Source organism: Protopterus annectens, chromosome 2.part2, assembly GCF_019279795.1.
Source record: "Protopterus annectens isolate FY-2018-M chromosome 2.part2, PAN1.0, whole genome shotgun sequence".
Taxonomy (NCBI): domain Eukaryota; kingdom Metazoa; phylum Chordata; order Ceratodontiformes; family Protopteridae; genus Protopterus; species Protopterus annectens.
In genome coordinates, this window is record NC_056730.1 from 1,092,837,272 (window position 1) to 1,092,864,771 (window position 27,500).

Genomic DNA, 27,500 nt, shown 5'->3' on the forward strand with positions numbered 1-27,500 from the left:
AAATTGTTGCTGGCAGTACTAGGTCTGTTTGGGCCAACTTGCTTGTCAGAAAAAGAAAACTAATCATTTGCCTTCTCCTGTCTCATTTTCTCTGTGTAATAATTTTATATTTTATATACCATATGTATAATTCTTTGTTTTCCCATCTTGGATATCTCATACTAAGTTTACCACTGGAAGTTAAGTAACTAAAACAGAAAAGGAATAAAAAGTTTTGGATATAATTCTCAAACAGTTGTAAACACTTAAACCTGTTTTTCAAATTATTTGATTTCGAGTTATTTTTCTTTGATGCACATTAAGTTCAGATGCTGCAGAAATTCTGAAACCTGTGGTGGACTGCTACATTTCCATTTGGTAGTTATTACTTTCCTTGAAATATACTACTGTGTTTCTTGTTTTTACAGATGTCTAAACGTTTTCCTCCTTCAGGTACTCAAGTCACTCACAGATTTCTCCTACTGGCTCTGTCAGCAGCATCTGTTGTTCAATGTATACAATTTTAACTATAAACTCGAGATGATTTCTGTCTCTTTCACAAAGGTATAATGTCTTCATATTGGTCACATATCAACTCTGAGTCCTCAACTTCTCTTACTTTTAACTGTTTAGTTTTTATCATTAACGTATTCACCATTGTTCTTACCTCATAAATAATAAATTTGACTGCAATTCCCAGATCCTTTTATTCGATTGTGTATCTTTTAATGAAAGGAAATTGAGATATTTCATTCACTAAACAGATTGTTTCCAAAATTGGTGGTTAATTTTAATTTATTACAGTAGATGCAGCAAAACTCTTAATGGAGAGGTTAGTGACTAACAGGTTAGCAGCTATCCCTGCAGCCTTTTTCAGAACTATATCTGCCCATAATATTTCTGAGGATGCTGTTTGGACATCCATTCACATACACACACTTTAAACATTACAAATTCATTGTGCAGTCTAGAGACAGAGCAGGATCTGCTTTGACTGTTCTGCAGAACAAGTTGTGCATCATTTTCCCTTTCCTGTGAGCTTATAAGTTTACTGCATGGTACTTCTCTGTGCATTTCTGTAGTTCAGCAGCAGTACTACGCCAACTGCACATGTTTCTTGTATTGTTCTGCTATTGTTGTTGACGATGACCAAAGACATCATGTCAAGAAGGTTGACTGAGTACAATGTGTCAGTCTGTGGCTGATCAGTCCAGTGCAGGCTTAGAAAGCTCTGCCGCACGTTGGGCACAAGTAGTCATTTGACTTGGTTGGCATTGCGTTGGCTGTGGATTTACGCAGCTTACGCTTCCTTTTGTGCCTCTGCTGTCCTGCTGTGCTCGTAGGAGGTAGCACCTTTGCTGATGCAGCTTTGCCAGGTGGGGTGGTCTTGCGCTAGGGTTTCCGAGGAGTCCAGGTCAATGTCAAAGCTCTTCAGAGAGACTTTCAGTGTGTCCTTGAAGCACTTTTTCTGCCTACCTTGTGTGCGTTTGCCTCCTGCAAGTTCACCATAAAACAGCCTCTTGGGGAGGCATGTGTCTGGCATACATACAAAGTGCCTGTCCACCTGACTTGGGCTCTCCTCAGCAGGGTGTAGATACTTGGCAATCCAGCTTGAGAGAGGACAGTGTGTCTGGAACTTTGTCCTGCCAGGTAATTTTCAGAAGCCTTTTTAAGCAGTTCATATGGAAGCGATTCAGCTTTTCTGGCATGACGCTCATACACAGTCCATGTCTCACAGGCATACAGTAATGTGGGCAGTATGGCTGCCTTGTACACCTTCAGCTTTGTGGACAGTTTGATGCCTCTCCTCTTCCACACTGACTCCCACAACCGTCCGAATGCGGAGCTTGTCTTGGCAATGAGTGTGTTTACCTCATCATCAATGTTCACAAATCTGGAGAGTGTACTGCCGAGGTATGTAAACTTGTCAACTGCCTTCAGTATCACACCTTCAGCGGTAATAGTTGGCTTTACATACATCTTTTGGTATTAATTGTGAGGCTGAAGTTTCTGCCGGCAATGGAAAAGCAGGGCTTTGTGGCAGTATTGACTGTGCAGTCATCTGCAAACAGGAAATCGTGCACAAAGTCCTCTTCAGCCTTGGTCTTGGCCTGTAGCTAGGGTTACCACCTGTCCCACTTTGCAAGGGACAGTCCCTCTTTGGATAGTTTTTGTCCTGCAAAAAATTGTAAAAATGGCAAATGTCCTGAGATTGTAGGACAAAATTATTTCCTATATTTTATGTAATAGTTGCATAAAACAGTTATGTATCTTAAACACCCAAATGTTATAAGAAACAGAATAAGCAACTAAAATGCTACAAGAATAAGCTTTTATTTAGGCAAAAAAGTGAAATTCTGTCCTTTATACTGGCCATGGGTATGTTTCACCCTGCAAAATCTGACGTTTGCACCAAAAATGTCCCACTTTGGGCATTTGAAAAGGTAGCAACCCTACCTGTAGCCATGTATACTTAACCATAACAGTAGGCATTCAAACATGCCCAACAGGCAGACAAGCTTCTACCTTCTCTCAAGCATACACATGCCATCTGTCTGGTAGTCATTGCATTTAAATAGTTCTTTATCATTTAAAGACTTTCTGAATTTTAGCCTGTTTATTTTTTTGATGTCCAAAGTGCTGGTGTGTTTTTTCTCTGTGTGACCACATGGAATGGGCATCTGAATGCTTAAAAGATCTTTCTCGGAACTGACATCCACTTTCTGCTGTACTTGTATGATTTTCTGCATCAGGTATCCTACCGTAGCATTCTGTATTACATGGTGTCTGCAGTGATCACAGCTCAAGATAGTAACCCCACATGAATCTAGGGACATCATATTCCTGCCAGGATCAGGCTGGTGAGTGTTAACCCACATTTAGCTAATACCCATACATTTGTGTGTTTCCTTCATCAGTCATCCTACATTTTGAGGCAGTTTTAATTCTTTTTGGGATGCAAAATTAATGAAGCTAAAACAAAGCCATTAGCTGTAAATTATGAAACCACACATGAATTGGTTCAGTGATATCCATATTTATGGGGACATGTTAAATAATGTTTGCAACTAAAATTGTCAATATGGTTTGCTTTCATTTACATAAATGTATGATTGCCTGTGTCATATGCGATAATTTAATAAAGGTGATTCTTGATAAAAAAAAAAAAATTCTGTTACAATGAGTATACTCACACAACTGTTATCTCTCATAATATTTAGACAAGTATAAGAACAAAATAGAAATTGAGTCATTTACCATTCTGTTTTATTGTGCGCATTAATCCATGTTTTAGAAATTGAGTCATTTACCATTCTGTTTTATTGTGTGCATTAATCCATGTTTTGCAATTTGTAATTTTTCAGAACTATTTTCATAAAATGGTTGAACTAACTACAGATGCACGGAAGGCATATGAGGACATGATTGCTTCTTCAGAACAGCAAGATGATCAAACTGAAGACACTAAAGAGCCTGTGGAAAGCTTGTCCCGTCAGTCAGAAGACACTGCAGTTTCAAGTAGTACCATTATTAGCCGGTCTTATGCTGAACCCGATGAGCCAGAATACAGTAAGTAGTGATTTGTATTGATAAAGACTGAATTGATTTTTAGTGATATAGCAGTTAATGTCCGTTGTCGGTCTCTCTTTAGTGGTGGATGGTGACTTCAGAGCAAGGTATGGGGAATGCATAACCAACTGAATGTGTGGGGCTAACTGGAAAGCGGTAGGACCATATTACATCATGGTCATCTTTCAGTCTGGTTACAGTTTTACATAAATAACCAGTCCTACACCGCTGCACATGCTAAATAATCTTCCAGCAGTAGACTTCCTTTTTAGAATATACTCCTGGGCTAGTTTGGAAGACATTATTTCAAATATGTGAGGTGGTTGAATAGGTTCTGTTATAATACCATAACATCCATCACATGAGATTAAGTTCTGGGAATTATACCTGCTATTCTTAAGTGTAATACTACTGCAGCAACTAATTTCTGCATCCTCTCTACCTCTGCTTCAAAAAGTCTACTAATAGTCTGTAGTTGTTATTCCACTCTGGAAATTGGCCTTTCCTTGCGATTGTCTCCTGTATGATTTTAAGATTTATAATTCAGTTGTACTTTTTGTCTTGCAAACCTGACAAAATTTTCAGTATTTTCTGCTTACTATTGTATGTAGCTCTGCTCACTGTTGTACGTAGCTCTGTACTCAATGATGTTCAATTTACTGACCATTTATAGCATGTTGTTTTATCTTACTCTTAGAAGTATTGTAGTATTATAATGCTTAGTTTAGTTATTATTTCTGCTATATGACCATTTGTTACTGATACTGTTTTGAGCTTTTCTCCTCGGGCCTCCTCTGGAAAGGGGCTACTTGCCCTATCAGACTAACCTGGTTAACAAAAATGTCAAATAAATAAAGTAGATTCCACAATAATTTTAATGCATCTGTTTACAAGGAAAAAGTAATAGACTTCAGGTACAGATTAATAGTACTGGTTACAATAATGTACTTTAGCTTAGTTTACACAAACATGCATAAGTGCTGCTAAGCCAGATCAGTGACTGTTTAACTTATGAGCAAATGACAGCAAACAACAGTCAATTTTCTTTACAAATGTCCTGCTTGCCACCAGTTATAATCCTTTTTATTGGCTGTGTAAAGCTTAGATGTCTGATTATAATCGAATGAATATATAAGTGCTGTTAGACATACAAAGTTCAAGGACACGTGTGCGCGCCCACACACACAGGCATACACTTGTCCAACATTTGCAGCCACTTTGACTATGTACTCCTTAGATGTCTGTCTGTGATGAAATAAATGAATGGGCATACAACCCTTGCAGCCGTCCGCATGCATGCCAATGTATACACATGCAGACACGTGTGTGCCTGCCGGTTAGTCTTTTCTGTTATTTTGTACAGCTCATCTGTTTGACTGTGATGATCAGATAAATGATTAAATAAGTAATGGCCACAGTATTTTATTTCAGCATGCTACTGTCAGACTGTAGTACAGCTTATTGAAGCCATCCACCAGTACATGCCCACTTGCACAGACAACCGTACAGGTATTCCCCAATTAAATCCAGTGTATGAACTGTGTACACCTGAGATGTCTGATTGTGATGAAGTGAATGAATACCTAAAGGTCACAGTATTGTTTTATCTCATTGGTATCTGAAACCTGCACTGCAACTCCCAGCGCACATGTGCATATACACATGCATTCACACACAATTACCACCACTTCCTTTGCTTTGTACACATCTGATAGTCTGAATGTTATCTAATGCATAACATATGAATGTATTTCAACTCATTATACACACACACAATGTTAAATGTATCAAAGAAAAAAATCAGCTGGTTGGTAGTGGATTCATTAAACAGAAGACGTGACAAGTGATCAATCAGCATTACAGAACAGACTACAGTTTGTTTGCTTTTCTTTCGGCTTTTCCCGGTTAGGGGTCACCACAGCAGAACTTCGGTCCGCTAATGATTGGCAGTAGATTTTTATGGTGCCAAGGTGCCAGCCCAATGCCCAACCTTCAACGAAGGCACGCCCATTCACGCATGTCTTTCGAACACCACTCGACCGCGGGGAGGACATGCAGACTCCACACAGAAGGCACTGCAGCCAAGAATTGAACGGAAGAACCTCTTGCTGTGAGGCGACAACGCTACCGCTGCACCATTGCGGCTTTCCACAGAACAGACTACAGTATTATTTAATAATAAAAAGTACTTAATTGAGAAAAACATGTGTTACCCATTCTCACACCTGTCCAACTTTATCTGCATTTATTTACAACAAATCTTTTTTTTTTCTTCATTTTCCATTCAGACTACATCAGGCAGCAGTCACTAGATATAGTTAAGCCAATGGGAAACAGCTGCTCGCTGCTTTCCTTAGCAGCCCAACTGACCTTCTCTAAAGTACTGATTCAAAACAGGAGGAGGACCTATTAAAAGGTGTAATCACCTTACTGTATAATGTGACTTTTATTTAAATGCCAAACTGTTCGTTTTTACAGAAATCAGATAACTGCACATGTGCTGAGACCCAAAATTGGAGCATTGACTTTTTTTTTTTTTTTTTTAAGTAAAAATGTATATACACTTTTCTAACAGCAGTCAGTGCCACAAGCCAGACCCGTAGTCCACCTCTCTATCTTTGTTTCTCTGTCTCTCTCTCTCTCTCTGTTAAATGTTCATTTATAGATAAGCCATAATACTATTCTCCTATGTTGCGAGACCATTAGGCTACATCTAGATGTTCTCACAACTCTCTAGATAGTCAGTAATTAATGGAATGGTCTTCTAAGATTCTGTCCCTAGGCTGGAGTAACATATTGAAGATGTATTATGCTGCAGGTGTTATGGACTCACTTTTGGCCATTCAGGGAGAGAGAGGAAAAAAAAAGTTACCGTCTTTTGCCAGATGATGTTACTGCATTGACATTAATTGCAATTTCAAACTGAACACATCGCAGTGTTAGGTGATGTCAGCTACTTTTGCTAGCAGCAGCACTGCAAATATTTGAAGAATGAAAGAGTGCCAGTGAGTTCTTTAAAAATGTGGCTTAAAGTCCTTGCAGTGAAACATACATGGCGACATCAGAATGCACTGTTCTATCCATTTTGCGTTTGTACACTATTGTCACACAGCCTGTTGTTTTTTACTATTCTGCCTACTTTCTTTAGCTTATTAAAACTAATAGTAACCACTATGCTTGCAGTATCTTAAATTATACTTTAAACCAGTTGTGTTGTGCTTCCTATCTTTGATGGTATGCTGCTTCTTGATTTCTCATTTTATGTTTTTGCTCCATATATCCTCCACAGCCAGTGAATTTGGGGCCATGTCCCTTCTGTCACAGTATCTGAGCTTGTTACCTACCACTTTTATTTTGTTTGTTCCTCTGTAACCCTCAGGTTACCTTTGGGGCTTATTTTCTGTTGTAAAGAATATCTTATTTAACTTGCACAATCTAGAGCATAGTGTAGGTTATCTCAATGTCCATTGCCTTGGGATATTCACTGGTTGGCAACTATTAATGGGGGTGTCATTCTGGCCTTAACAGTCTCCTTGTTTCACGAAGGGTGGGCACACATTAAAGTGGTGCAGAGGTTCTTTGTTTACCACACATCCTACTTTTTTCACTGATTGTCTTTGGACAACCGGGCTGTTTATGAGGCTGCCCTGAGCTTGCCCCTACCTTACTCTCCTCAGTAAATATAAAGAATGTTCTACTACCTGTGTACCTAAGTGTACAAGTTAAATATAAAGTAATGAAATGTGATGTTCTTCATCTCACATTGCTGCAGTCCTTACACTTGGGTAGTCCGCTGTCCTCGGTCGGCCCGAATATCAAAGTATTAGGCTGAAAGACTGACATCAGGACGTCAGGGTACAATCGCATGACCGACGTCATATCTTCAGTCTTTTGCCGCATGGTCCGATGCAACAGCGTGCCGTTCTGAAATTTTGAGTTTCAGACAGAGTCAAAGTTGGCTGGGGAATATTTTAGTTTTTCTTGCCTCAGTGGTTTACCGGATGTCAGAAAAAGTGAATAACTGTATTTCTTGTGGGAAACAGATATAGGGACTATCATACTTTGTGTATTCCTTGTTTGGGGCCTGCGTTGTGGGGTGTCGCTTTTGTGCTAGGTTCAATAAGCGCACTATTAAGAGAAGGTTAGATTGTGCCAGGTTGGTCTTCGGTGCAATTATAATATGCCGCCGGATGCTCAAAGACAAAGCAGCTAAACCCAGGCAAGAAGAGGTTCTTTAGAGGCTTCAGTGGAACCGGTGGTTCCTGAGGCTTCTCTGGAGTCCCAGGGGGAGACTTTGATATTGCAGGATGTGGCCTCTCAGGAGGCAGGTCAGGCTGAAGGGGCTTCTCAGGTTACTGTACTCCCTCCCTTCCTAGGGTGGTTAGGCCCTCTCCTTCTGTTTCCAAGGCTTCTCCCAGAGGCAAGCCAGGTTTAGCTTCTGTTGGTGTCACTCCTAGTTCTTCAGGATCTGTGCCCAAGAAGCATATGCTTAAAATGGCAGAAGATTTAATTACTTTGATTAGAGGTTCTTTGCCCCCTCCTGATAAGAGGCCTAGGGTGGAACCAGAGTTGGGGAGTTTTGAGCAGGCTTCGGATGTTTCAGAGTCTTCTGAAGACTTGCAGGAGTATTCTCCTTATTCTGATTCTGATGTAGATGATTCTACTCCTTCTGCTTCTCCTCCAGAGGATTTTTCTTTTTCAGAGACTCTTCATTCCATGAGGGAGCATTTTAAGTGGGAAGGTCAGGACTTCTCTGATTCCAGGAAAAGGCTTAGGGAATTTTTGCTTTTACCCCAGCATAGGCCTTTGGCTATACCACCTGTTCTGGATGTTGTGGAAGATGTGTTTGCAGAGGCTTCACTTAATCCTGATTCTTTGCCTCCTGCTCCTGTTAAACCGGACAGGTATTACAGGGTGCCTGAGGCTCATAAATATCTTTATAAGAGTCCTAGGGCGGACCCAGAAACTGTTAGTCAGGGACCTAAGGGTGTCAAGGCCTCTGTGGTAAAAAATCAGGTTCCTCCAGATAAAGAGGCCAGAGCTTTGGATAGATGGGGAAAGAAAGTCTATACTTCTTCCACCTTAGCTATGAGGGCTTTGAATTGCCAGTTTCACATGTTGAAATATCAAAACTATATTCTTTCTCAATTGAAGCCTAAGGTAGATGCTCTGGCGGAAGGCATTGAGTGTAAAGAATTACAAGATTTGGTACATGTCTCTGAACAGGTGGGTAAGCATTCTTTACAATGTGGTTTTGATGCTGTACAGGCCTCGTCTAGGGTGGCTGCCACTGGGTCAGTTCTTCGCAGGCACGCCTGGCTGAGGGATCAGAATTTATCTGACCATGTTAAGACAAGGATTTTGGATGCTCCTTTACAGTCTGATGTGTTGTTTGGTCCACCTGTGGAGTCAGTCTTGAAGAAAATGGAAGACAAGGCTAAGTCTATGCAGGCTGTTAAAGATTTTTTGCAAGTTCAGCCTCCGAAGTTTAGTAGGAATTGGCCTGCCAAAGGGTGGACATACCCTTCTTATGATTCACAGTATAGGGGTAGATCTAGGCGTGGTAGGGGCAGAGCTCAGAGCTCCTTCAGACATAGAACAGGGAGTTCACCTGCACAATCTTCGGGTGAGGGCAGGGGCCAGTCCTTTCGTAAACAGGCCCAATGACCTACCTTTTCAGCTGCCAGATCCTGCTTGCCTGGCAGCACCTTTGGGAGGAAGGTTGGCACTCTTCAAGGAAAATTGGAGTCTGATTACCCAAGACAGATGGGTATTGGATATCATTCACCAAGGTTACAGGTTTTATTTCCATACCTTGCCTCCTTTCAAAGGCATGCCGACGTTCCTCCTCAGCAAAGACTAGAGGCTCACAAACAAATTTCTCTGCTGCTTCAAATAGGGGCCATACAACCGGTTCCTCTGCCAGAAGTGGGCCTAGGATTTTATTCTCGCCTGTTCCTAGTACCAAAGAAGGGGAACACGTGGAGACCAATTTTGGATTTATCTATCCTCAACACTTATCTGGACATTCCCAAGTTCAAGATGTTGACGTTACAACAGCTTTTACCTCTGCTGGGCAAAGATCACTGGATGGTAACTCTGGATCTCAAGGAGGCTTACCTTCATGTTCCTATCAGGCTAAGTTGCAGGAAATATCTGCGTTTTCGGGCTGGGACTTCTCATTATCAGTTCTCTGCATTGCCCTTTGGCTTATCTACTGCGCCCAGAGTGTTCACGAAGGTTCTGGCTCCAGTGATAGCTTTCTTCAGGCTAAGAGGAATACAGATCTATCCTTATTTGGACGATTGTCTGATTCTGGCCCAAGGAAGGGACGAACTTCTTCATCATTTACAATATGTGATAGCAGTGCTAAGATGCCTGGGGTATTCTGTGAACGAAATAAAGTTCAGTCTAGTACCCTCTCAGGACATGTGCTTTCTGGGTGTGAGACTGAATACAGCATCCCAGATGGCCTTTTTGACCCCGGACAAACAAAAGAATCTTTCTCTTTACTTCCATCAATTGTCTCATCAGTCCAGGCTGACTGCAAGGACAGTCCTTCAAGCCTTGGGGTTCATGGCATCTTGTATTCTGGTGCTTCCCAATGCCAAACTGCATATGAGGAAGCTGCAATGGTATCTCAAAAATGTATGGACACAGCACTGCCAAGATATGGACACTGTCATTCAGATCATACCTTGCATTCAAAAGGAATTTTTGTGGTGGGCTCAGGAATGTCACCTAAACAAGGGACTCTCTGTGACCCGGCCAGAGGCGTGTTAGATTCTAACGACAGATGCCTCGGACAAAGCTTGGGGAGCTCATCTAAATGGAAAGTGGGTACAAGACACGTGGCCTGCCAGACTTCAACATCTACATATCAACTTGAAGGAGATGTTAGCGGTCCAATTTGCATTAATAGCTTTCAAGGATTTACTTCTTCCAGGACAGGTGTTGGTTCTAACAGACAACACAACTGTCATGTGGTACATCAACAAGCAAGGGGGAACACATTCCTATCCTCTATGCAGGCAAGCAATGCTTTTGTGGGAGACTGCTCTCAGTTTACAGCTGAATCTTCAGGCAAGGTTTCTGCCGGGAGCACAGAACTCCTTAGCAGATGTGTTGAGCAAATTATGGATCCCGATCCTCATGTATTTCAGAAATTGACAGTGTTATGGGGAACTCCAGACATAGATCTGTTCGCTTCTCCACTAAACTACCAACTGCCAAAGTTTTGCACAAAAAGGTTTCATCCCACAGCTTGGAAAGTGGATGCTCTTTCATTCAATTGGAAAAATCTTCATGTGTATGCCTTTCCACGTCTGCCTCTCCTCCCAAAGGTACTCCTAAAGGTCAGACAGGACAAGCCAAAGATGATTTTAATAGCTCCGGATTGGCCTCGGCAGCACTGGTACCCATTACTGAGAAGTCTGATATTGCCTTTACGATTCCACACCTGCTGTCTCAGGAGAACAGTCATTTACTCAATGTCAAACTTCACTCTCTTCACCTAACAGCCTGGCATATTCTGTTTTAAGATATAATAAACAACAAGCTGGATTCACCAAACACGATTTATTCTGTGAAAAGCCCTTAGCCTTCCAGGAGTATAGTAGAAAATGAAACAGGCTCATCTTATATACAAGTTTAGGCACATTAATTACATCAATAAAACAATCATCTTATTAAAAAGTATTAATTAACTAACCAAATTTTTCCAATTAAAATCTTCATTAAGCCCATTTGTATACAAAGTTTTAAACTTTAAAATGTAAACAGTTTCTTTGTACAATAACCTCTGTTTAGCCCTTAATAAATCAACATCATTACTAAATACTTGTTCCAAAATAGATGCTTTTAACAATTTTTCATCGCTGTTATGCATTTCAAAAAAATGTCGTGCAACAGGACTTTCATTCTTGACATTAATTATGTCCCTAATGTGTTCTAACAATCTCACCTTAAAGGGTCTTTTAGTTTGACCTATATAAAATTTTTGACAGGGACATTTTAATGCATAAATAACTCCCTCTGTCTTGCAACTGAAGCATTTATTAGCTTTAAAAGGGATATTATTTATATGATCAAAATTAAAAATAACAAAGCTGCATGCCTTGCATTTACCACACTGATAAGTTCCTGTGTGTCTGACTTGTTCTATCATGGTATCCGTAGGCATACTAAATCAAAACATCTTTGATATTTCTGCCCCTTTTATATGAAAATTTCAGATTTACATTTAACCATGATTTAACATCATTCAAGGTGCTGAAATATTTCCAAAACAAGGATACAATCTTAACCAATTCAGAAGTATAACACCCATAAGTAGTAACAAAATACATAGCTTCTCTGGCAACTTGATTATTTCGACTAGTATAGAATTTTGATCTTTTTTTCTGTAATACATTTTCCTTATTATGTTTATTAATATAATCCCATAGTTTGTTAAGGCTTTCATCCAAATTAGATACATTATACCCTCTTTTCAAAAATGAATTGTACACAAAATCCAATTCCTTCCTAAAAATTGTTTCATCATTACATAATCTAAAACACCTTAACATTTCTCCATAAGGTAGGGAATTTATAGTATGTGGAACATGTCCACTTGTTCCATGTACATACAATGTATAGCCTTCAAATTTTCTATTCACAGAAGTTATTAACTTATAACCACTAGAAATATCAAGAATTACATCTAAAAATTGGTGTAAACCATAATGAAAATCTATTGCACTTCAAATCAGAAATAAATTCTGTAGCCATAGATCGTCCACCTTCCACTAAAAAAATTAAATCATCTACATATCTGTAGTATCTAATAACATGTTGTAGAAAAAACTTATGTTTGTAAATATATTCAATCTCAAACAAACCCATGGCCAAATTGGCATACATGGGGGCATATTCTGTTTTAAGCCCTGGAAGGTCTCAGCTTCCACAGCAAGTTTTGAATGTTATTTTGGAGGCCAGAAGGCCTAGTACAAGGAAAGTGTACGCAGATAAATGGAAGAGATTTTTATTTTGGAGTACAGCAAAGGAATTTGATGTTTCTATGCCTAATTTAAGTGTGGCTCTTCAATATCTTGCTGAGTTACTGGACAAAGGTTTGTCCTTCTCTTCTATTAAGGTTCATGCTGCAGCAATCTCTGCTCACTATGATTGTGACCCTCCACTGTTTTCTCATCCTTTGTTTAAGCAATTCCTTAGAGGGGCAAAGAATTTAAGACCCCCACGTAGAGCTCCTACTCCTGCTTGGGATCTCAATTTTGTGTTGGAGAAACTTACTCTACAACCTTTTGAGCCTGCAGCTACTGCCGAGTTGAAATATTTATCATGGAAGACTGCTTTTTTGTTGGCCATTACCTCTGCAAGAAGGGTTTCTGAATTACAGGCCCTTATGGCGGTTGAGCCTTTCTTAATTTTCCATAAGGATAGGGTATCTTCTAATCCTTCCTTTATGCCTAAAGTGGTTTCTAGTGTGGCTTTAAACCAAACTATTCATTTGCCTACTTTTATGCAAACCCCAAAATAAAGGGAAAAGATTTTGCACACTTTGGATATACACAGGCAGTTGCGATATTATTTGAGCAGAACTAAAGGGTTCAGGCAGTCTCAGCAGTTATTTGTTTCATTTGCTTTGGGTTCTCAGGGCAAGCCTGTGTCAAAACAAACTATTTCTAAGTGGATTGGGTTTTGTATTGCTTTCTGTTATTCCCATCATGGTAAGGAGATTCCAGCTGGGATTAGGCCCCATTCCACTAGGGCTACTGCCACTTCTACAGCCTTTTTAAGGGGGGTGGCAACTAAAGATATTTTGGAGGCAGCTACTTGGAGTTCAGTGCATACTTTCTCTAAGCATTACCACCTTCCACTTTACTCTAAATCTAGGGCTGGTTTTGCCACTGCAATTTTACAGGGCATTTTGGCAGCTCCTACTGCTTTATAGTTTTGCCATCCTCCCTTTCCTCTGCTTTGGGATTCTACCCAAGTGTAAGGACTGCAGCAATGTGAGATGAAGAACATAGTACAGTTTTGTACCTACCATAAATGTAGATGTTCAAGATCTACATTCCTTCCCTCTGTAGTTAGGCGGTGGTGTGGCTTGGGTTGTGAATATTGTGGTTTTTGTATATATTGTACATATGATTAGTGCAAGGGTGGTTGGTTGTTTTTTGCTGTCTTTTGGTTTTGACCTTTCTTTTTAGGGTCTTCTGACATCTGGGGCAAGAAAAGACTGAGGATATGGTCATGCGCATTTGTACCCTGGCGTCCTGATGTCAGTCTTAAGCGCCTTGACCGGCCAGCCTAATACTTTGATATTCGGCCGACCGAGGACAGCGGACTACCCAAGTGTAAGGACTGCAGCAATGTAGATCTTCGAACATCTACATTTATGGTAGGTACAAAACTGTACTTTTTTTGTTTGTTGATCTGCCCCCAGATCTTCATTTGTTGTAGTATATCAAATTATTTCAGTTAGGGTTTTAAATCGGAGGAGCTTCTTACATATTACTCAATACTACGTTAATACAATGTATAGAACAAGGCTCCTCAACTAAAACAAACAAAATTAGATATTTAAAACTTAGGAAGTTTTGTATTGTCCACATGGTGATGCAGTCGTTAAGTATGCGTTACTACACTGCTTTTTTTGCTGAAAGGAATTTCATGAGTATCATCACGTTTTCAGAATTGCCTTCTCAGCTGGATTTCCCAGTCTCTAATGCCTTTTCCAGTCCCACGTCAGTAACATTGCAGGCTGTATTCCAGTTGGAGATCCAAAAGGTCCAGTGAACAGTTTGCTTAAATGTGTATTTAAATTCTCTTTCGTAGCAGTCTAATGTTGAGAGGCTGCCCCTGCTCTATGAATGATGACACAGGTACTGCTCTAGCCTGATAGGATTAGAGTCAGCATTTTTGATATCGATACTCAGTATAATTTGTTGCATTTGTAAGGTGTATTTGTGGGTTTGCTTAAATGTTGTGTACTTTTCATATTGGCCTTGTCATGCTTCACACTATTTGTTGTGTATTATACCAGTGGACTTTCATGCAGTTTTTTTCTTTTTTTCATTCATTCTTGACCAGTTTGCTTAAACAGAAAAAAATATCTAATCACAATGAGTTAGGGCTTAACATTTTTGAAACGTGCCTTTTTTCTAAGAATTTGCATAAAGAGTATGACCATGAAAAAAGAGCTAGTGTTAGCTTTTACTCACCAACTTTGTGCAATGATTACTTGCATCTGAGAGGTGAAAAGAACATGCCAGTGTGTCCTGCTCAAGTAGATATAAGTGGAGAAAAGCAGGATCTTTTCATCCAGGCCAGTGTCAAAAACTGTAATTGGTGTGACTTTCTTTTTCATGATTTCACTTTGAATGGACTTCTGCAGTGGTTCTGTCTTTTAGGATTCTGCATGTTGGAATTATTATTATTATTTTTATTATTATTAGTAGTAGTTGTTTTTTGCTAGCAAAAAATGTTAGCATGTGTGCATGCTTAAGTCCCTGCTCAAAGTGCAAGTGCAGTGCCCACCTCCAAAATAATCAGTTCTCTCTCAAGTAGCTAGTTATATTAAAATAGATAGTCCAATTTTAATTATATAGAAAAGTACAGCATTATTACTGTTGAAAAAGCTTCTGCAGGCTTCTAAGTGTCCTTTGGACTATAGGTGACCAGATACTGAGTAGAAACAACACAATGCTGTCTTTATTGTCTTGAGACTTCATATATCATCTGTGTAGCAAGTGTTAGCAGTTCAGCCGTGCCTTTCTAAATGTTGACTTAAAGATGGTTGTTCATAGGTTGGTACTAGGCTATCGGTCCTAGGGCCTATAGACACCTAGCCATAACAATTCCCTGGCTATTTCTTCCCACACTATTTAATTCCCTGGACCCCTGGTGTGTGGTGATGGCTAGAGGAAAAAAGCATCAGTAATTTGATTGCCTTGATGGTTAACCATTAAAATTGTGCTAGGAGGCAGAAAATAATGGAGCTTAAGACCAGGTTTTTAAGTTTGGCCAGCTTGTCCTGTAGGTCTGATACAGCTGTGATGGCCTTCATCCTCTTCAGGGAAATCGTTAACTTTGATTAGGAATTTGACCTTAGGAGGATTAAGTGGCAGTCACCTAATGAACAAGGGGCACAATAAGAAGTTAGTACATTTGCCATAGTGCTGTGCAAACTTCAGTAACTCTGGATGCTTGTCATTGTGATAATCATTGCAGATGGATTTTTAAATGAATGGGATTTAGCCTCAAGTAGGTGCCAGTCTTCTGGCTAGATTTCTCTATTTTGTCTCTGCTGCCCATGTGGCCAAACACAGTGATTTTACGTGTTCATTCCCTAACATGGCAAAGAGTCCATTGTACTACAGTCATAGCAGAGATAACTAACATTATTTTTTTGCTATGTACTGTAGCTTTTCTTGCATGCCATTGTAAATATTCTGGGTGGGGTGGGGGGGGGGGTGCATGCAGTAGGCACACAGTGTATGTGTGTGTGTGTGTGTGTGTGTGTGTGTGTGTGTGTGTGATGTAGATCCTTAGGATGCGCTGCTTCCTTGGATGTCTGTCATTATGTCTCAAAGCTTCATTTGGGATGCACTTTTTTCCTCTGTTTATTTGCTAAGTTTTTCTGCATAGCCGCCTATTTTGAGCTTTTCTGGCTTGTTAAACTTGATTTCTGTATTAGTAACTATATTTAGAGCACAACCTAGAGCTGTTTACTGAATTTCCTGTTTGCACTTATTTTTAAAATAGTTTTTTTTCTCAAAACTTGCATTTTATCTGTCTTTGGCCTAGCACTCTTGTGTGGGGTCATTTACTGCACTGTTATAACTTGTTGATACTTGTGAACCTCTGCTATCTCTGAAAACAAAAAAACAAAAAAATCTTGCTTTTTCCCACTTTTCTGAGATTTAAAAAAGTTCAGTTACAGGCTTGCTGTTCTTGAACTGTTTGTAAGTTTCTGTGAGGCCATTTTTGCTTGGGCTAAAGGGAAGTCTCTGTTGATCAGTGTCAGTGAAAACATTGAGCAGCCTGCCTGCCCCTGTGGGAGTGGTTACTGACTTGAAACTGTAGTTTTATTGGCCATTTTGGGTCAATTCCAAAACTCCTTCATCTTCCTCTCTTAAAACCCTCTTTTGCGTGGTTTTGTGCGTTTTTGAGCATAGCGCAACAGCGGGCAGCGCCGCCTAATTGGGTTTAAACTATTCCTGGCTCCACAAAGTCTGCTCTTCACTTTTTCCCTTAGAACTGCTCTATCTCTCAATTTAAACACCATATTCTCATTCTAAGGCCCTTCACTGGTCCAATTAAGTAATCCTACAAGTTAGCACTATTAAACCATAAGCACTACTTACTCTTATACTCTCTACGATTACCCTGTCCTCTATTGGTCCGTCTTAAATTCAGTTTCCCTATATTACTCTAGCATGTCCAAAGGTCAGTCAATGGTTTCCTCTCCAGTCCAGCTGGTGAATCTGGGAATTTTGAGGCAATGTTACAACTGTCTCATTGACACGGACAACCCTCTCCTCCTCCAAACAGGTTCAAATATATGTGAGAGATGCAACTATTTAGCCAATGGAGGCTGAGCTCTCCCATCTCAAAACTGGTGTAACCAGTCAGGAGGAGAAGGTAACCTCACACAACACAATTCCAGTATCACATAGTCCCACCACATCAGCGAACCAAACGCATAAATACACAAAAACATACTCAGAGGCTCTAAATAAAAATCTACCTAAGCAACAGAGACCTCCAAAACAGACATCCAAGCAAACGCTACCTCAAAACAAAACACGCACAACACATAACCCACAAAGTCAGTGTGCCAAGCAGCTACAGCCCTTAAGGCTGAATAACACACCTGATACTCTTGTAATAGGTGACTCTATTGTCAGACACACTGACGTACCGCTCACCAGGCTGAATAAAGAGAAGGTCACGGTGAGCTGCCTGTCTGGTGCTAGGATCTGCCACATAACGCAAGCACTCAGGTCACTCCAAAGCAAACACAGATATGACTCAGTCATTGTACATGCTGGTGTGAATGACCTGAGACGTACCTCCCTGGACTACATGAAAAGAGACATAGAGGAGCTCTCTGATCATGTAGCCCAGGCTGGTATGACCCTGACCTTGAGCAGCATCTTACCCTCACCTAGAATGATGCCACAGTACAAAGACAAAATGATCGATTTTAACAATTGGCTAAAATTTTGGTGTCATTCAAAGGGGATCCAGTGTCTGTCAGCCTGGGATGACATGCTCGACAAGCCACATTGCTTCGCTAGGGACGGCTTGCACCTGTCACCACTGGGCTTTCGGATATTGGCAAAGGCTCTTGCCACCCCATAGTGCCTTTTTAGGCAAGGCTCAAAAGTCAAACCCACCCCATAGACAGCACAAGGAACAAGAAACTAAGGGTAATGCTGCTAAACGCCAGAAGTCTTAAACTCAAGATGCACGCACTCGAAGCTCTCCTCAGTATGGAGAACATCGATATCTGTGCAGTGACAGAAACCTGGTTCAAGGCTCCAGAGAGCACCCCAGCACTACCAGGCTATACCTCGTATCATGCTTTTCGGCCCCAAAACCCGGACCGAACCACAAAAGGAGAGGGAGTTTCCATATTTATCAAGGATATCCACACCTCCAGGTTAGTGGCATTGCAAGTATCGGAGACCATCCATGTGCAACTAACAGTGGGCAAGACTGCTTTTTAGTTTATAGCATCCTACAGACCACCCTCTCAAAGTCAGGAATCCCACTTGGCTTTCCTGAAAACATTGGAGAACATGAAGATCTCTCCGAACACCATTATATTGGGCGACTTCAACTACCCAAACATTGACTGGGAGCACTACTCAAGCCCCAGCACCTTAGCCCAAAGGTTCCTGGAAATTATAAACTCAAATGCTATGGAACAATTAGTCACCACTCCCACAAAAGGGGACAACATACTAGACCTGATCATTACCAACATGGGGACTCTATGCTCCACACCAGAAGTATATCCCTCATTGGTAAGATCAGACCATAAACTAATTTCACTGGATGTCCACATCCCGACCCCACCCCCAGCCCAGAAAACCACAGTGAAACACTTCTCAAAAGCGAACTTCTCACTTCTCAAACCCGAAGTGGAATCCTTCAAGGCCCCAGGGCCAGTGGAAACTACGGCCCAAACTGCAGAATCCTATATAAACGCATTCTACGGACATCTCCAGGAATGCATGGATCATGCTATCCCAAACAAAACCAAGACCCAATCATCCAAAGGCAGGCGTCCAGTCTGGTAGACCCCTGCCATAAATAAACTGTACAACAGAAGGAGGAAGCTACTACATGATAGAGCAAAATCCCTAATAGGGAAGGCATCTCTGATCTGTACTAGCAAAACATTACGATCCCTCATAAAATCCTCCAAGGCCAGCTTCGAGAGAAAAATTGCACAGGACACCAAAGACAATCATAAGGCTTTTTTCAGTTATGTTAGAAACCTGGGATGCAACTTCCAGACTTGTTCTGAGTTGATTCTAAACGACAAAAAATACACTGAACCCACAGACATCGCCAATATCCTGGCAGACAGGTTCAGTGCAAACTTCTCCACCCTCCCAAAAGAGCAAGTATCTATCCCGGCAGAGGGCTGCCTCCCAAACATCTCTGATGCTCAGGTGAAGGCTGCCCTCTCCAAAGCAAAAAGCACTGCTTCCATGGGACCAGATGGCATCCCAGGTTGCGTCCTACATGAACTCCAAAAGGAACTAATCCCTCAAATAAAACAGCTATACCAGGAGCGGCCTTAGGTCAACTGGTGCCCTAGGCAAAAGGGCTCCACAGTGCCCCCTACCACACCATCTGGTGCCCCCATTCTGGTCTACCTACACCAACTAAATACTGGAAAAGTGCCCTTGCTACAGTGGAGCCCTAGGCGGCCGCCTAGTTGGCCTTTGCCTAAGGCTGGCTATGAGCTATACAATCTCAGCCTCACTACAGCATATGTGCCCACACAATGGTGTACAGCAACAGTGGTCCCACTCCACAAAGGTGGAGCCTCTACGGACCCTGGAAACTATCGCCCCATAAGCCTGACTAGCTTAGTCTGCAAGGCTATGGAGAGGATCATCACGGAGCTCATAAACAAAGACATTGGGGATCTACAGATACTAGATCCTACCCAGTTCGGCTTTGTCAAGGGCAGATCCTGCCTTTTGAACCTTGTTGACTTCTTCGAAACAGTCACCAAAGCCATAGATGAAGGGAAGGTAGTCCACACAGCCTATCTGGTCCTTGCAAAGGCATTTGACACAATACCCCACTCGGGCATCATAGATGAGCTATCCAGCTTAAATATAAACCCCTGTGTCACAAGATGGGTCGCAAACTGGCTCAAAGACAGAACCCACAAGTGAGAGTTGCTGGAGCCATGTCAGACTCGAAACCGGTCACAAGTGGTGTCCCACAGGGTTCTGTCCTGGGACCACTCTTGTTCGGTATATACTTTTCCGAGGTACAGGCAAACGTGGGAGGACTATGGCTCACCAAGTTCGCAGACGACTGCAAACTGGGCGCCATAATCAACTCTCCAGCTGACACAAACATCCTTCAAAAAGGTCTCACAGAGACAGATAACTGGTGCCAGCACCATGGTTTAAAGCTAAATGCCAAAAAATGTATAGTCATACCCTTTGGCAAAAACAATGTGCCCACAAATTACCACATAGGCGGAAACCCATTAAGTACAGAGAAAGTTATTAGGGACCTGGGGACCCAAGTTGATAGCAATCTCTCCTTTGAAAACCACATTGCCAAAGTGGTTAGAAAGACCTTCTACATAGCCCACCTCATCACGAAGGGTTTCACATCTAGATCAAGAGAGGTAATCGTGCCCCTTTATTCATCCCTCATCAGGCCCATCATAGAATACAATGCCCCTTTTGGGATGTACCTTACCCGACACCTGCAGCAATTAGAAAGACCCCAAAAGTATCTCACCAAGAGGATCAAGGGTCTCAAACAGATGCCATATGCTGCTCGTTTAAAAAAACTCCAGCTCCACTCAGTTGCATACCGCCTACTTCGAGGCGATCTATGCCTGACATACAAAGCTATGTCAAATCCAGAATTAATGGACATGCTCCACCTCAGTAAATCTAAATCCCTTAGAGCCACACGCTCGAGGGACTTGAACCTCAGCACAGAAATAAATAGAACTTGCTGGAGGGACAGGTTCATAACCCAGAGGCTCCCTTCGCTCTGGAATAGAATTCCAGTTCATGTGAGGCAGAGCACCTCACTGAATCTCTTCAAGAAGAATCTCGATAGGTGGATGGGGGATTGTAGGTTTTTCCCAGGGATTACTCCCATGTCACTATTAGACAGAGGCACAGTAAACTAAACCTTAAAAAGGGCACAGTATACTCGAATCAAGGGGTGGCGTAAGCCATACAGAATTGGGCTAGGCTTATAATTGCCCCAGGGCAGATAGCCTAGTATGAACCTATGAACTAAAGGGAAGTGCACCAGCAGCCATTTCATTTGCCAGTCATGCTCTTTGAGTGCTGTTAGTATGAATCAGTATAGTTGAAAACCACTTTCATTGTTCATAGAGACTGCCGTTTTCCCAGCTGTTGTGTGACTGTTGAGTTAGTGTATATAAGTTGAGGGTGTTTGGAGATTCCCCCATATGGGGGATGCATTTTTCAGTGAAATCGATTCACACTAACAGCAGTCACAAAGGTTGCTGTTTATAAATCAAGATGAATCTGATGCACCCGCCTACCTCCTTATGCAGAACCGAGCAAGCAGTGACTCTTCATTCCTCTCCTTTTCTGGCCATCTCCTCCAGTATCTGAATCTGTTTTAGTTAGGTCACAGAACTCCATTCTTGTACACCATGCACCATGGATTTTACTTAAGTATTACTGTTCCCCTGTGCATCCTGACAAGGTTTCAAGGGTTGGGCATGAATTGAAGTGGTGCAAGGGCTTGTCACACAAGTGACGTTACTGCAAGTAGCCCCATACCACTTTAGAGGGATGCCTTCATCTGTCTGCAGTCAGCAGCAAGGAGGTCAGCAATTTTTAAGCAAAATCACTCATTTGGAGATGTCCATACAGTATGTGCCATGACTTAATGCACCAACTGCAGTAAGCACTTTTTAATGGAACACCGCCCCCCCCCCAAGTTTTTTGCTGCTTGCACAGATCATATCTTGAGCCTTGCTGTCATCATCAAAGTCCTGTGTTCACATACCTAAACACTGTAATAAGTGCCTGTGTTGCCTTAAAGTTACCACCCAAGACATACACTGTCATTACCTGTAATCTCTCGGGCAAGATCACTGCCTTGGTAACTGCTAGAGGTTCAGCCCAACTACTCAATACTGACGGCAGGAGTAGCTAGATGCTGACTTTGCAGAAATGGTGCTGGTCAAGGCTTTTTGCATGGAGACCAGCAAGAGGTCTTGCAGCCCTTGATATGCATAACCCCAAAGACGATCTCTAGAATCCAGGTTCAGGCCTGAACCTCTTTGACCCAAGTCTGGTGTTCATCTAGTCCCCCCAAGTGGTCCACTTGGATGTTGAGCTTGCCTTCTGCCGATGAGGATTTGAGTCTAAACTGGACCTTATTTGAGGACCTTGGGGCTAGAGGAAGTACACACTTGATTTCCACTATAAAGTGCTGCATCCAACGATTCTTTCACTGTTCTGTCATAGGATAATTGAGGAGAATCCTTCTGGCAATCAGTCTCTTGAACCATCCAGTCATGCATTGGGGAGGGAGTTCAGGACAGCAGAGTCGTCTTCTTTATTTGGCACCTAGGCCCAATGTTCCAGTTAATGAAGGTTTGTCTGGTAATCCCTTGCTAAACTTTGCATCTTGTGGTATCTCTGGATCTGGACTTCAATCAGTTGTTTGTCTGGTGGAAGCTTGAGTTGATAGTACAGGAGTGTACCATTATTGAGTTCAGTCTGAAACCCTCACCAGTTTTTATCCACAATGCACTGCTTTTAGCCATTCCTCACTGCAACACTAGTGCCTGATTTGGACATTATTTCTGCAGTTAGCTCTGAGATCCTGTGAGAATTCAGAGGATTTAAAGATAACTGTCTCTGTGATGGACAGGGGTACCGAGCCCACTCTCATTCATATCTCCTCCACATGGAATTTTGTTTAGAGATGCACTCAAGTTAATGAAGAGCAGCTTAGACTGACATCTGACCTTTTTACCCCTTCTCCCTTGAAGCACTCACTAGTGATTCTGTAGAAGAAGCGTGAGAAACCCTGATAATACACTCTGCTTTGGTGGCAGTTGTAAGCCTAGAGGCACCCTTATTCGTCACCATCAAAATCAAAAAGACCAATTGTTTATAAACCACCTGCCTTTCTGTATAGGTTATGTCATTAGGTATTTCAGTGCTGCTACTCTGCGATCTTCACTTCAGTCAAGCATAGGTCCCATAGACCGCATTTTTCCACTTTGCTGCTGGACAGAGTTTTGGACTGGAGAAGCTAGAGGATTTTCTCCTCTGCAGCATTTGGTCTTACACTGTGCAACTAACATCTCACCTGACCCAGTGCTAAGCCGTGGTTAAGAAGACCTTGAACAAGCAGGACCTTCTGAAATCTGGGTTAAAAAATCATGTAAATTTGACCCTTTCTGTGACTTTCTGTGTAGCAAACAAGATGTCCTGTCAGAATTTTTTTTTTTGTGCTGATGTTTGGCTAGGATCACAGTCTTGGATGTCTCCCTGCACAGGATAAAGTGGCTGAGGTTTTCCTTCCTCAAGGAGGAGCCCAGGAAAATGATCCCAAATATGCAAATCTTAAGGGGGATTATGCTTCTTGGTCATCCTGCCTAGGATGTGACAGATGTCCTGTTAAAAAGGAAGTAGGCTTTCAACTATATGACGGGCCTGTATATCCTGCCCTCAACCACATCTGCCTCTTCCCTCTTCTCAACTTGGCCAACCCTAGAAGAAGGGGATCTCTTTGGCATTCAGGGGAGGCCCTCAAGTGTGCCATACTGTCTCCTCATCTGGTGCTAGTGGAGTTGTCCAGACCTTTTGACTACCCAGCGAGGCCTTCAGTGGCCCTGATTACTGTCGGGGACTGCCTGCAAGGGTAGGGATTTATCAGAATTAATCCCGGCTTGGAGAACATTTACAAAGAGTTGGCAGGTTGTAAGCATTGTCTTCTTCATACAAATTCTGGATTTGGAACCATCAGTAAGAGAACTTCACCAATACACCAGTCCAGTTTAGAAGAACTCCTGGGACAGACCCATACTCTACTGCTTAGTGGGGCTTTAGAGGCTATCAAATTACTGAAGAAGGGATGGGATATTTGTCTTAAGTACTTCCTAGTCTCATTAAAGATAGAGTAGTTCCAGCCCCTTCTGGAGCTCAGTGAATTTAGTCAGCATATAAGTACATTCATTTCTCAATGGTCACCCTCCCTTTACATTTGTGGGGTGCCTGGATGGTGTTACTAGATATGCTGGGTGTCTTTAGGTACATCAGTATTTGGGGTCCATCCAAGAGACTCCTGTTGTTCACTGAGAGTGGGCATCACTTTGAGTGTAAAGTGTTGACATTTGGGCTTTCCTCAACATCCAGTCTTTAGCATGGTGTTGGCTTCGGTTGTCAAAGTAGCCAAGGTATTTCCTGGTGCTCCTGTAACTGAAAGAGAGACTTCCTAGAGGCAGCCTTGTTTTATTGTTTGGAGGCAGTTTATATATTCCCCAGGAATTGGAAGACATCCTCAATGACCTGTACTTAGAAGAGTTGTTCCACTGGCACATGTTTGACTAGTCCCTTGTTGCTCATTTCTGTCCAGAGGTGGGCTCAGGAAATGTCATGGCTTTGACTTCCTGAGTGAGGATGTGAAGCTTGTTCCAGTTTAAGGCACTGCTGAGCTTTCTGGGCTGATGCCACAGTTGTCATGGTGCTGTTTGCACACCTGAGGCAAATATGCAAATTTACATTTATATAAAAGTAATCAAACTGTTTAAACAAGTTCACGTTTACATACATTATACTTCACATGTATTGCTATATGTTATATAATCTAAGCAACATTACATAAATTATTAAATTCTTGCCCTTTTTTTTTTTTTTTTTTAACAAGAAACATATTTATTAAACCATCACTTATGCCATAAGCAATCATGCATCTATATAAATGAAAACAAACCACACCAACATAATTCTAGTTGCAAGCATTTTACCTCACAAACCATAGTGACACACTCCCAGTTAGATATACATCACTTATCTACCCAGTCATTTTCAATCAAACATTACATAACTCATTTAAGTTCTGCCTTCTTTTAAACCTCATTCCTCCTCTGTATTTATTTTTCCCAAAGTTCCCATTTTTTCCTATGTAGTTTGCTCCTATCCTTTTCTAAAGATCACAATTCCAGTTCTTTTATCTTTGTTACTGTATTCACTACTTCTAGTATAGTTTGGTTTAAATTTTGACTTCCTTTTTCTAGTAATAGCTTTTTTTGGCAGCCACTATAATTAGATACAGCAAGGCCTTACCATGTCTAGGCAGTTCTGATTCTGTATCACAGCTCAGAAATGTCATCTCCGTCATCACACCAGTCTGCCCATCCAGCATCTCTGACATTGCCTTCTGCAGGGAATCCTTAAAGTTCACCAACTCACCGCAATCCCAGAACGTATGTTCCCAATAACCTCTTTCTTCCCCTTCACACCTCCAACATTTGCTGTCTACCTGAGGAAAAATTCTCTGGAGAATCCTTGGGGTTTAAAAATATCTATGTAAACATTTCCAAGAAAAATTCCTAAATCTTCTAGATTTTGTTGCATATTTGGGCGACATACATATATCCTCCCATTGTTTCTTTGTGAATTGCTTATCCAATCTTTCTTCCCAATACTCTCTAATCTCCTCTGATTGAGTCTTATAGTTATCATGCAATATATTTATATCCTCTACTGATTATTCCTTTTTTAATGGCAGCTTCTGTTGTAGATTCTACTAAAATCTCTGCTAGTGCTGTCCTTTCGTTTAGGACCCCCCCTATTTCTTTCTGTTTGTCCATACTCAGATATCAGTCCCTTGATGGGGAAGGCAGTCTCTAACTTGCAGTCCAAATAAATTCTTGGTGTCTTCCCATTCTATCTACTTTCCCCCTCTCTAGTTATTTACTCCCAATACCTTGGTTCCTTTGCCAGTTTTCTCCAATAGATTCCAGCCCCCTCTTGCCTATTGTCTATATCCCTAATTGTAGTCATCCCTATCGGCAGAATCTCCTTTCAACATTCCCATTCTGGCTTTCTTCTTAGAATACTTTCTGCTGCTTTATAGATATAGTAGTCTATATAATTATTGCTATTCTCCTTAAAGGCCTGCATCCAAAATCCCAGTCTCTCCTTCTTTATTGAACCCCCCCCCCGTTTCATCATCACTTTCCGTTTTGAATTATAGTTTTCTGCTTGTGCTGTGCATAGGAGCCTAAACTGTGTATCTCTGAAATACCTCTTCAGATTGGGTAATCCCTATCTGTCCTGTTCTGCTGGAAGAATCATCTTATCCCACTTGACTCTTGCCATTTTCCCCTCCCAGGTAGTCCTTCCGCTCTTATTTTATTTTTATTTATTTATTTTACATTTGTTGACCGGGAGTGTCTGGCTGAGCTGTTACCCTTTTTCAGCGGAGGCCCCGGGAGAACAGCTCCAAAGATGTACAATGCAGTAAAAATAGCAATACAGATAAATTTCAATAAAAATAGTAATATAGAATTTTGGTAATTAAAGTATATAAGCTACATACATGTATATTGTTGGCAATAAAACAGTACTATAAACAAAAAGGAGAATGTTAAAAAAGTAAAATAAGTTGTATGTTTTGGTTTAAAAAGAGAGTTGAGTAAATATAAGTTTTTATATGTAGAATACCAGAAACTTAAAAGGTTACATAAGAATTTCCGGGAGCAGAGTATATAAGAAGCTTTGGAGGTTGCATAGGATGAAGTAGTTAATGGTAAGTTTTAGTAAGTTAGTTTGACTGTACTATAAAGGTAGGTAATAATCAGGGAGGGTGAGTACAATGGCAGGACCAGTGTTTTTTAAAATGGTCTTTAGTTTCTAGCTTAAATTGTTTGGGGTGAGTCAGGGTCCTTATTTCTAATGGTAGTTTGTTGCATGCAATAGAGGGATGGTAGCTATACAAGTTGCACCCTGTGTTGGATTTGGGTTTATGGATTTTTAGTAGGTCTTAGGTTGAGCTTCGGCGAAGTCATACCTCTCAACCTGGAAACATCAAAAATCTGGACAAGGCCCATGAAAAATAGGTACAGATATGTATGCTGATTAACGTAAAATTTGCATACATAATTACACAACCCCACCCACTCCAATGGAATTGTGGGATACCAACTTTCAAATGCAAACTGAAGAGCAGAACCAAAATATAGCACCAGAGTCCCCCTGCAGCCATTCCAATGTCTCATTACCTGGCTATTTCACCCCGTTTACCATAAAACACTAATGTGTGCATACGGCTTTACTTCTACAGTGATTATTTGGGTTTTATTTTTTTTCACATTTTATAGCACAATGCACAAACACTAATAGATATCTGCTAGACAAAGCAATACTGTCTCACAGTGAAAATAGACTTGGCATTAAAACTTCATGCACTTATTTTCAATTGGGGGGGGGGGTCACAAAAGGCCAAAAAAACAGGGACACATTTTAAACATTGCTTGTATAATTTTGTAAAGTTGCTTGCATAAAATGTTATGTTATTACCATGCATTTCACTACCTAGTCTTGAACACAAAATCCTGTGCATTATAGTCAGAGCAACATACCACTAAGCTAAATCAGCAGTTTCCTGAAAGACAAGAATAGAAACTTAAATGGCTATCATTTAGTGAATTCAGTTCTCAC

The 27,500-nt window shown here is 41.2% G+C and overlaps 1 protein-coding gene across 1 annotated transcript in view; it reads left to right on the forward strand.

Annotated features, from left to right (window-relative positions):
* Window positions 1-27,500, forward strand: part of SECISBP2 (SECIS binding protein 2) — a 1,593,758-nt gene that overhangs the window by 1,501,844 nt on the left and 64,414 nt on the right. Inside the window, exon 12 of the mRNA XM_044064311.1 lies at window positions 3,345-3,549. Coding sequence (XP_043920246.1) covers window positions 3,345-3,549 — 205 coding nt within the window. The remainder of the gene's footprint in view (window positions 1-3,344; window positions 3,550-27,500) is intronic.